General features: G+C 35.8%; 1 protein-coding gene across 2 annotated transcripts in view; it reads left to right on the top strand.

The window, feature by feature from the left end:
* LOC145668242 (calmodulin-like protein 4) overlaps positions 1-12,724 on the top strand; it is a 41,268-nt gene that overhangs the window by 3,665 nt on the left and 24,879 nt on the right. For both annotated transcript variants that reach the window (XM_081735915.1, XM_081735914.1), the window contains exon 3: positions 2,996-3,127. In XM_081735915.1, the coding sequence (XP_081592041.1) occupies positions 2,996-3,127 (132 nt within the window). The remainder of the gene's footprint in view (positions 1-2,995; positions 3,128-12,724) is intronic.

Raw genomic sequence — 12,724 nt, 5'->3', positions numbered from 1 at the left:
TATGGACAATATATTTATTACATATAAAGTGAATAATCCAAATCATATACTCACATTGAAAATTATGCCAATGAGTTTTGTCACCCCTATCTAGCCAAGATTGGAGTCCCTAAATCTGAGAAAGACAAAGAGTCTCGATAACGTGATTTTATCGTGTATGAAATTCTAAGGAACATCCGGAGTGCAATGCAATATTGCACTTTTGGTACATTTTTGTGGTCACATCTTGTTTGTTTTTTGGCACTAACAATCAAATGATCTTCCCTGTCATTTTCGACTCTTGTTGGTGCTCTCCCCCATACCCTTGTAGGCTGCGTATTTTCGCAGATAAACCCGGAAGTCTCTCGTGTGAATCCCAATAGATCCACTTTATCGCATTTACTCTTCCACTCTCTGCGTTCATATATTCTTATTATATGTTCAAGAAATTACTAAATATTAATGAGTAGTTTGTTGAATTTTTGGTCAGTGGTGATTCTGCGGTTTGTCGTATGGAATGATTCGATCCCATAACTTACCTAACATTCCGCTATCATGTTTTAATTCAGGGTTCCTGGTCCTTATAAAATATACCTCATACATATTTTTTTCTGTTTTGTGAAGATCTCTTGTGAAGTATGTTACCTTGTTTGTGAAATGTTTAGTTTGCATTAGATTTCTTGATAGACCCTATATCGCATTTCTTTGAGCCTCTCAGATGTTCTTTTATCCTTGTTACTATATTTCTTTTAGTGACGCGTATGTAAGTGTGTTTACACTCACACGTCACCGAGTAAATGCCTGAAGGGGTTTGGTTTTCTAAATAATAATGTTTATAATTTGTAACATACTTTTATGAATTTACTAGCTAAAGCTGCACTCTCTACACAGCGCATCATTCACACATGAGCATGAATCTCCTTGTCATTCCTAACAACATCTGTACATGCCCTTTTTCAGACACAAGTGAAAGACATCTTGATAAAAATCAGCAAGGGGTACCATAAAGGGGAGATTTTTTCGATTATTTTTCAATATCTCGCATTGTTTGCAAGACTTGAGCTTACTTCCAGTTGGAGTTTCTAATTCATGTATGATCAGTGTTTTCTTTCTTCACGTATCAAGTACGTAATAAGCAAATACATTACACACACAATTAATTATAATGTCAGTGTTAATATGGTGTTCATTGGGCAAAACAATCCAAACAATAAGGATTCATCTTAGACTGGAGGAATGATTATCCTTCGTTTTTCATTATAATTTGGCCTGAAATGTGTAACTGGAAGGATATGATGCTTTACTTTTTTAAAATTTCCAGTGTACCCCTAAAAATGTAATAAAGAAATAACGGCCATTTTTTTAAAAATAAATATTTAATTATAACTGAACAGTGTACACAAAATTTGCAATCCTATGGTTCCCAAGAACTCACTGTCGAAAAGATTGGCTACAAGCATATAAACATCCACAAACCTATAAACTTTTCTAGCATTTTAATATATAGATAGATGATTTTTGTGCTACTCTAAATTCATATTTTTCCAATCTATACGAAAGTGTAAGCCATGTTGGTACGGCTCTTCACTTACTCCTTATTGTTGTTGTTTTTTTTTTCTTCTCTGTTTCTCTCATTGATCTTTAATGCCTTCATTGATCTTTAATGCCTGAGTTCGCCATTTATTCAAAGTTAATTGTGAGTGCCCATTTTGCTTCCTTAAATCGTGTACTATTTTTATTTTTTCGTGAATTTTATTTTCTTTGGATACTATTTTGTATACTCTAAGCAACATTAGCCTTAACTTTAAATGAATGAGTAGATGGTGGACAACATTGTGTTCTTGAGTTTTCTCAAGGTTCTTTCGGTTGCTCTTACATTCTCATTGCACGTTTTTTTCATAATCATTCAGTTTCATTAGTCATCCGTCTCTGGCCAAAGGGGGGTAATCATGGGACGTTAAAAAATGGAAAGTTAATTTCATTTTAATATTTCAAGTTCTACTCTTCGTATATTATTTAACAACATTGAGGTGAATTAAATAGATTTCAAACCTCTAGTGTTTAAAAGGCATTAGGAATTCAATGTATTTACTAAATAACGAAATCTGTGTTGGTCTCATTTTATACTGAAAACAATTAACAATGAAACACGAGAATAAATTGTAGAAGTTGGGTAGAACTTAATAAAATCCTAAGCTTTTTATCTTATTTTCTCAAAAGCTCTAAAGATATTAGAAGCTCCAGCTAATATTCCGCATACGGAACGTATTTATCATTCGAAATTATAATATACATAAAGTATCTGAGAAACTGGAATACCCAAGATGGCGTTGAAACTTCAAGATGATGTAAATTCGTTATATTTCGCGTTGAAACTAACGGTGGACTCGTGGACTCGTTTTTTGTTTATTGTATTTACCGGGTGTATCGAAAGTCCTGGGCCATATGCCAAGTCCGTTATGAGTAGATATAAAGAAGAAAAAAAAATGATAGGAGAGTAGTTGGAGATAGGCAGTTTTCAATCTAAAATGAAATTTTCCCAATCGCACTAACCGTTTGGGCTTCACAGTAGTAAGGCGCCCTATGTTAAATAGTAATATAAAAAGCAATGTTGCCAGTTCAGCAGGCTGTACCCTTGAGCCTTCATATTAACAACACTATTGCTGTGGAATGGATTTGAGGTGTTCTAGGTTCCCTCACACAACAATGTGCTCGTACACAGTGTCAATTGGCTTGCTGTTCGAAACATTCATTTCGAACAGCGTAATGAATTTCTTTATTTAATATAGAGTAACTTACCAATATTAAACCCGAACGGCTAGTGCGATTGGGAAAAAAAAATCCACCATTTTAGATTGAAATTCACCTATATCCAACAACTTCCTTCTCTTTCCATTTTTTGTATCTTCATTCGTATGGTCCCGGACTTTCGATTCACCCGGTACATATATATATATATATGTGTGTGTGATGGAACTCCTTGCTAACATCTGTTTGTTTAATATTGCTCTTTCAGAGTTCCGGGAATGCTTTTATCTGTTCGCCAGGAATGGGCAGATTCGAACTCTGGACGAATTGACAATAATTATGAGGTCGCTTGGCATGAGTCCAACAATTTCCGAGCTGAAAAAATATCTAAAGGACAAAGGTAAGAAAAGTTGTGTGGTTAGGATGACCAATTTATTCTCATTTTATATGCATCAAATCGAGGTTACTATGAGTCACTTTAAACCAACATCGGGAGTAGTCTTTACAATACACTTGTGACCGATATGATTCATATTCTGTTATGTTGTTATTACTCATTTTATCAAAAGGCGAGGATGGATCATATAATATTCATTTCCATGTAATATTTAGTTAACCTTTTGAATTCTTTGCTCGTATAGCAATGTGTATTTTCCATACTAAATAATATTATTAAAAAGGAAAGTACAAAGTTTACAAATCATAAAGATATAAAGATAGGTTCGTAAAACTTCTTTCTAGTCAGGGAGGAACACATGATATTGGGCAAATATTGTGTGTGCAATAAGCATATTTTCCCTGCACTTGAATATACGTTTTTCAACCACTCTGAATCACTGTAAAAGTAAATCAATAACAGTGGTTACAATAAATAAAAATTATGCGTCTAGCCATTCGTTCAGCTGCAGCATCAATGACAACAACGTTATTGGTAAAATGCTTATCTTTCAAATGTGTGTACTTGACAGAAAATAGATAGTACTCTGAAGTTATCAGTTTGAGCAAAACAGTTGATGATGAAGCTCGAACTATTGCTACTGTGTTGACAGCAGTCATGAAGTTGCAGTATTGTGGTATGCATGGATCTTTGTCTTGGAGAAAGTAACCTCTTTTCCAATTTGTCAGAGCGTTTCAATTGGATTTGCTGCCAAAGACGCTTGAACAATCACGAATAATAATAATCGTGACAAACTTATTTGAAGAAAATATGTTTCCACTGTCTTTATTGTTGCTTTTTGTTGTAAGCTCGAAATCCTGGCATCACGTTTCATCCTGGGTCACAAGTCTACTCAGGAAATCTTTCACTCTGTGCGCGTGAGTTGCAAATTTGCCTCAGACAAGACCACTCTATGACGTTTTTGATTCACCATTCAAAACTCAGTGTATAATATCTTGTCGATGTGTAGATGATCGTGAATTATGACATGTACATGTTTCTTTCTTTAGATGTGTTGCATTAGTTTGCTATATCAGTTGGCGATTTCATATGGACAGTGAAGCGAAAGAAGAGATTGAAGAAAAATTTTGTGCCTTGGGCGATGTGGTGGGCAATGTAGAAAATGGTTGGGGAAAAGTTAAACAGATTCTACTAGACATACTCTACAATAATATTGGCAAGATGGAAAGAACACCGAGAAACCCATGCATAATTCAAGCGATGCTTAAGGAGATTGAGGAACCCAGAAGGGCGAAAATCACGGACATCAAAGAATACAGAAGGCTGGATTTAATTGACAAGAGAGACGGACAAAGCCAAAGAAAAGTACATGGAACAGATATGTGAAGAAATAATGGAACTTCAGCTGCGCGGCAGATATGATCTGATGGATCAGAAAGCACAGAGATTAGGAGGGAAAGCTAGCAAAGTGTACGCACGTTTGGAATCGAAGATCAACAAAGTCATGTAGTCACTTACCATCAAAGGATGTTCGAATTTGAGAGGAATACATAAAGATCTGTATGATCAGAAAAACTACCTCGAAGATATTTCCATCGAAGCAGAGGAAGAGATGGATGATGAAGGAAAAGGATCCATTATATTGAAAGGTGAAGTAGTACAAGCCATCAAAGACATGTGAAGGAGGAAGGCCACTGGATACGACGATATACCAACAGATTTGCTCAAGGGATTAGGAGACAATGGAATATTAACACATATTAACAAGATCTATCTGATTGGAGATTGGCCAAAGGATTTTCGTGATGTTACAATCGTTGCATTACCAAAGAGAAAAATCATAGAACAATTGGCCTCATTTCCCCACACTGGAAAGATTATTGCGTGCACACTGAACAGGCGATTGGAAAGTAAGATAGAAGAGGTGTTAAAGGAAAATCAATTTGGATTCCGGAAAGGAAAAGAAATGCTATTGAGTTAATTATATCAGAATCAATTCTTGACATAGAAGAAGAGTTGTGTTTGTGCTTCATCGACAGGCAAAAAGCTTTCGACTGAAAATACTAAAGAAAATCGATTCAATATTTATAATGGATGTTTAATGAAAGAAGCATTTATGGGAATTGGAGATTTCAAGATTGGAGGGCAGATTATTAAGATCAGGTATGCAGTAAAACCGAAGAAAGACTACAGATGATTGACGAAATAGTTGGCACTGGGAAATTATGTGGAATGCAAATCAACATCGAAAAAAAGAACTTGAAGAGGTCAGGCATTTCAAGAATCTAAGCGAGAGAAGCTTACAGCACCAAAGAGATTAGGCCAAGAATTGCCATAGCCAAAGAAGCATTCAACAAGAAAAGATCTCTTTTAACTAGCAGCCTTAATATTGGACTAAGGAAGAAGTTGGTCAAGTGCTATATATGGAGTATTGGACTGTATGATTCAGAGACTTGGACATAACGGAAGTTAGAGAAGAAATATTTAGAGAGTTCCGAAATGTGATGTTGGGGGAAGATGAAGATTATATGGACGAGAGAGTAACAAACGAAGATGTTTTAAAACGGATAGGAAAGAAGAAAAAAAATGAAATCTTTAAGTTTAACGTCCCACGGCTATGCCGGTTAGGCTAAAGGAGACGGTGATAATGAGAAATGAGTGAAATGGTGGAATGAAGAAAATGGGAGGAAACGGGAGAACCTCGAGAAAACCCACGGGCACGGTGTTTGTCCACCACTAGGAAAGAAGAAGATACTTTTAGCTAGCATCCTTCGTAGGAATTCCAATTGGATTGTATCCATCTTGCGAAGAAATTGTCTTCTTCATAGTGCCACTGAAAGAAAGGTGAAAGGAAAACGAGGAGTAGAAAGAACACGATTGATGATTTGAAAAATAGAAGAAAATATTGGGAGTTAAAAGCAGCAGCTGAAAATTAAGAAACATGGAAGAAACATTTGCAGGCCCAAACAAAAAATAAAAATTCATTAGTCCCAGGATCTGCTAAAAGGCAGAATACTTAATAATAATATCGTACACTTCCGTGATTTTCTTGTCTGTGGCAGCACTTAACGTAATTCGCCACCGATGAACTATCGTCTACCTTTGAATTCATTTCATTTCATTCATCTTATTTTTTCACAGTCGAATACAGGGGACCAGTCTAGCGATATAGTTTCTTGTGTTCATGAGTTTGTTTGGCCATCAAACACTCCCGACACAGACAGTGTAGGGTAGGTTACACATACCTTACCTGTCACAATTCCACATGAAAAGTAAATCCTGTACAACAGTTAGAGCAACCAGGTGGCATATCAAGCGATCGCAAGACCTGCTTGTTGGGCGTTCGATGTCCGTTAGGGCATTTATGTTACGTATTGTTCGTTCACTATCAATTTCATTATCATCATTCGTTTCATATGATGATCATCTCCGTAAGAAAATTGCCACTTAACGTATATCAAATACATGTATCAGAACAGCTCCCTTTCGAGCCAGATCAGAAATTTTATTGACAATCCTTGTAGTGTTCCATTTCGAGCCATTAGGGTGGAAAATCCTCAATTAAGTTTCAAGTTTAATCTCGCTGCTTGCTTTGGCCAACTTATGCAGGTCAACACGTCATAACAGCTTAAGTGCTTAAAGGATCCATAATTCTCTATATATTTCAGTAAAGTATACCGTCTCCTTCATGAATGGTAATATTATGTATCATAAAATTACTGTAAAACCATGTTTTATAATAAAAAAAACCGTTTGCTTTGCTCAGCGATTAGTTTATTATCTAATTATAGTATAATAGGCAAAGCTGATATAATAAAGAATTATAATTATCATTATAAGCACATTGGACAAAAAGAGGAGTCTCCCATCCATCCGTAAAACTTTCCTAATATTGGTTAATACTAATTCTGGCCTAGATAACCACTTGAGTTCTGTGTAGTAGTGACTTCACATCGTGTCCGTGGGACACATTTTCATCCCACCAATTATTTCATGATAATTCATTTTCATTAATCCATCCGTGTCCTTTAGCCTACAGAGCATAACATGAGACGTAAAATTGAAATATTTCATTCTATTGCACTGTTAAAGATATTCCAACTGCTGTATAGTGTGTGTATTACCATACATTGTTATGGCAACATTTTCTAATATTTTTACTACTAGAACTTGAAAGTGTAACAATGGCAAGAGGCAAAGTAGACATATCTTTCTCTGATTGATGAATTTGTTTTTATTCATATGAATGGCATTGCTTTCTAGTACTAGTAATTGCATTCCCTGTATAACTTCTGCTTGTGAAAGCATACATAGTTGACAGATGATTTGAAGCAGATAAATTGAAAAGAGGAACAGATGGATTACGTTTATTTGTGTGTTATTGTACGTCAATGATAACTGCCTCTTAAGAGAGAGACTATGTTTATAAGCTTTCTAATTTCCCTCATGCCAATTGAAAATTTCCCGTTCTATTTTGATTACATGTGAAACTTACATCTTAAATTTTTTTATATTTACTAATTATAAGATCTTTAAATATTTGTATATATATTTTACAAGGAACCACGTTTTGTGTAGATTACCAGAAATATATCAACATTTTAGATATACGGTTGTATGCAGAGGCAGATTTTATTTTGAGTCACAGATGATTCGAAGATGTGAAAAACTTATCCAGAAATTCGAAAGAATTTCCGATTAGTGTGTTCACAGTAGTTTTGAAGTTCTGCTAGGCACAGATCAGTGCATAAATGAAGGTAATATAAAATGAAACTATGGTCGTCATATTGTCCAAAGAACAACATGTAGGAGTATCATGAAATTGGGACAGAGGGTCACATCAGCATTAAATGTCTTGTAAAGTGAATGTAATAATTTAAAATTTTGGAATTCGTATAATTGCGTCAGCTTCTTACGAACAACAAACAGAAGTTGATTAACGCAAAAGAAGAGGCGGTGTGGTCTGTGCCTTACTAAAGAAATATCGTATGTGGAAGTGTGCAGGGAATTCCAGAAAATTTTACAGAAAGTAAGTTCCGGATGACAGGAATAATAAGTGGTAATTTAAGAAGTTCAAACTGGAAATCGCTGATCCACACATAGTAGCAGATGTGCAGCCACCATGTGAGCATGTGTGTAGTTGAATCAGTGAAGGCGGTATGGTTAGAAGGAAAATAAATAAGGAAAAAGAAGAAAGAAAAAATACCAGAATAAGAGCTACAGAATTAGAATTGAGTGTTAATATAACATTTAAGATAATATGTAAACGGCCTACAGCTAAACTATGTAAGGCACGAATGATACAAGACTTAAGTGAGGAAGTTTCCCACATTTTGCGAAATTGTAATCTGATACAAAATGATGCCACAGCGCTGGATTTGTGTAGATGGACAGAAATAACTGTAGAATTTGGGGCAGCATCCACACACCAACATCAACCCAAAGATTGATTAATGTATGATGTACCATTTCCAAGGAACTCTTAATATATATATATATATTTAACGAAAGAAAGACACTGTCACTGGAAACGCATACTTGGCAACTTTGTAGACATATCTAATTCCAGAATTGAACGAACGAGACATTTATTATGCTTCTTTACGTCTCTTTGGTCTCTTCAGATGATATATTATCTTGATAAACAATTTGATGAGAAATGAGTTGGTAGAAGAGAACTAGTTTCTTGGTGCAAGGTTTCCGGACTTGGCCTTCAATTTCTGGATGTGAAAGTGAAAAGTATATGCCAAAGAACCTTTAAATGTACACTTATGCACAGTAAACTTTGACATATACTGTAGTTCACTTTTTTCCCGCCTTTGGCTAAAGTTGAGTGATTATTATGTGGAGCAGATGACAGAAAGCATTCCCTGTATGAAAATGTTCCCAAGAAATATTTACAAATAATAAAAATATAAGAAAAAGAAAAAACTCGATTGAGTGTATCCTGGCAATCATGCTTTTCAGAAGACTTTTCAAACAACGAAGCGAACGAAACTGCGAAATTGATTTTAACATTAAGTAAAAGGGTCTGAAGTGGAAATGAAACTGACCGAAAATGTGGCATTTTTTGGTTTAAAATTAGTGGCTGTATTATTTGCTGAACATTTTTAGTTTACTGTAGTCAAAGTTTTTCTACACAAACATAGAAAATCCCTTTTCTCTAGACTCGGGAGTGACGCATTAGGGAAGAATTTTTCAATGTGTAGTAATAGGAAACCAATTTTCGCATCAAAACCTGCTGAGTGAAGAGAGCGACTGCCTGTCAAACGAAAATAGGTAGAAAATATTTTTACCCTAGTTCGAATCCGAACCTCATTTACTTCTTTCTTTCTTTCTTTCTTTTTTTTTTTTTTTTTAAACTGCAATACTTTGACGATGATTTAGCCTGTAGTCTTTTCACTAAGATGAACTTTTGGCATTATTAAATGTTACTTGGCTTTCAATACATATAATCTCACAAAAGATAAAGTGTGTCCCAGAAAAAAAATGTAACAATTAAAACATTCATGGGTAGAAAAACAAAAAATTGTAATTATGTGAGATGTTCTGTACATATGTTGGGGTGTGTATGTTCGTTTCTATCACCAAAGAACAGTATTCAATACGTCCAGAAAAAAAAAAAAAAAAAGAAAGAAAAAAGAAAAAAAAGAAAGAAAGAAAAAACGGATGAGTTTTGCTTTAATACGCGACATAAGGCAAATTGCAATGATTTGTCCAATTTATCACTAGCACATTTCCACTGCCGTTTGAATTCTTGCACGTTCTTCACTGCTACGTTGCTCTCCTTCAACTTTCTTTTCATTGCTGCCCAATATTTTTCAATGGGGCGAAGTTCAGGGCAGTTTGGTGGATTGGCAGCTTTCGGCATAACGTTCACATTATTGTGTTCATACCATACTAAAGCCCTGCGACTGTAATGAGGAGTAGTCAAATCGGGCCAGAAAATAGTATTAGCATTATGTCGCCTAATAAACGGCAAAAGACGGTTTTCTAAACATTCTGGTATGTAAATATCCTGATTAATTGTCCCTGAAGTGATGAACGCCTCACTTTTCTTTCCACAGGAACAAATTGCTTGCCATATCAAGAACTTTAGTGGAAATGTTGCTGTGCGTTTGGTTCTCACGTCTGTAGAAACGTTCATTCGACTCTTTGCCACATAATATTTTGGTCCTGGCAGTTGTTGACTTTCGGCTAGAACATAAGTTTTGTCATCCATAATGAGACACCCTCGAAAATTGCGAAGCATATTCGCATACAGTTTTCGTGCACGCATTTTTGCAATATTTTGTTGTTTCTCGCTTCTGTCCGGCACTTTCACAGCTCGAAACGACTTTAAACCAGTGTTGGGTAAGTTATTTGTAAAAATGTAACGCGTTACAAGTTACTTTACTTTCTCTTAAAATGTAACGCGTTAGTAACGCGTTACTTGCCCCCAAAAAGTAACTGTTACTTTACTTCGAAAGTAACGCGTTAGTAACGCGTTCCTTTTAGGTCCGAAACTTTAAAAATGTGAAAAAAATATGACTTCAATTTTCCGTACTACTATTACTACCGCTATTATTATTATTATTATTATTATTATTATTATTATTATTATTATTATTATTATTATTATTATTATTAATTATAACAACACTGTATATAAAAAGAAAGATAGGCGGTTTGTATTTGGATACTAAAAAACTAGTTGATTGGCAACCTCGGTAGTCGTGAAGTCTAGGAGTCAAGGACATTGTTCACGAGCTTCTGAATTTCGGTTGAGGGTCTAGGTTGAGTATTCGGGCTCGTGCCAAACACTGTTAAAAGTTATAGGAAACTGGCCAAATACCGTCAAAACTGCTCGGCCCGGGTTTAGAATTGTCAACGACTCGAGCTCATTCACTATCGACCCGAACCGAGAAGTGAGCCGAGCCAACAGCTTACCCAACCGACTCGGCTAGAGCCATCGGCTCAGTTGAGCTGAACCGAGCAAATGGCTCATCCCTACCAAGCCAGCTCGAGCCGATTGTTCACCCCAAGTTTGCCTGCTCGAGCCATCTTCTCAGTTGAAGCGAGCCGAGCTGAGCTTGTTAAAAAAAAATTCTTGTGGTCCCGTTATCGAGACGAGACGAGATGCGAGCAGTGTCCCCTCTCGTGAGCAACACTAAAAGTATTTCATGGCTTTCGTTTTCCAGTGTAATCAGGCCATGATTTCAAGACGACTTAAAACGAACGAGCCATTTATCAAACTCGACTGGACTCGAAACTCGACGCGAAAAACTGAATCGGCTTGGAACTCGACTCGAGGATATTACCTTTGACTTGACTCAAAACTCGACTTGAATTCGAGTCGAGTCGAGTTTTAGCTTGACTCGTGTTCATCCCTATGCGTTAGAAAAAATGGTTGCTTGGGTATTATTCTGCTAAACTAATTATATAATAATAACAATGTTGTTATGTAAAATTAAAAATAAAGAATATAGAGAAACATTACACTACTCTATAATCAACGGGACTCTAGGATAAGCAAACTGATCTGAAAGAGCTCCAATATTATATACCATCAGCAAACTATTTTCTAGTAATAAAGTAGGCCTGCTCATCAAAACACAGTTTATTCATATTAATCCCTTACTGTAAATCGTTAATTATGCCACCCTAGTTGTTGATAAATATTTTCCGTCGGGGCACTTCAGACACTTTACTTTTAAATTCTGTCCATCATCATCCTCAGCTCTTAAGAAAAAAGTATTCTTTCAAATGTTCGAACGGTAAAATAGTTTCTTTCTCCATCTTTATAAAAACAACACCAATCAAAGTGAAATAGACTACCGGTATCATTGCACTCCTAGTTCACTCACTGAATGTATTGATTTGAAGCTGTCAAAATCTACAAAATCTTCCAGGTACTTGCAATCAGTACACGTGATTTCCCTAAGGCTGTCCTCATCTTCAAAAAACAGCAAGTGGCACTACGAACTTATGTGTTTCTCTCTCTATCTGTGACTGTCGGTCACTTACATACATAGTTAATGCTCGATTGTTTCATTCTGAGAAATTCACTTACAGGAAAGAAACATTTGTTTCCGAAAAAAGTACATATATTGTAGTTACTCATCCGAAATGTAACGCGAAAAAAGTAACGCAAACTAGGTACGTTACTTAAAAATTTGTAACGCGTTACCGTTACAGTTACTTTGGAAAAAATGTAACGCGTTACTAGGAAACGTTACTTAAAAAGTAACGCGTTACAAGTAACGCGTTACTTGCGTTACGTTACTTCCCAACACTGCTTTAAACCTTGCTGTTTTTTAATCGTCTGCACAGTTGACTTTGTTGTATTATACCTTTCAGCCATTCTGCGTACAGACGTGGCTGGATTTCTTCGATATGCACTCCCAATTTTTCGCACTAATGCACTGTCACTTACACCAGCTTTCCTTCCACTCCCTTTCTTCCTGTCACTCGTTAATGTATCCTTGAAACGGATAATAATGTCCCTTACGGTTTTCGTATTCAATTTAAGTTCTTTTGCTATGGATGCATATGACCGTTCAGGATTTTCTTCATATTTGTAAATCACTTGTTTACGTGTCTGTAGTTGTTTTGATGCCA

The sequence above is a fragment of the Thermobia domestica genome, chromosome 13, assembly GCF_964235325.1.
Source record: "Thermobia domestica chromosome 13, izTheDome1.hap1.1, whole genome shotgun sequence".
Taxonomy (NCBI): Eukaryota; Metazoa; Arthropoda; class Insecta; order Zygentoma; family Lepismatidae; genus Thermobia; species Thermobia domestica.
Note: the sequence above shows the minus strand (reverse complement) of the source record. Positions and strands in the feature narration are given on the sequence as shown.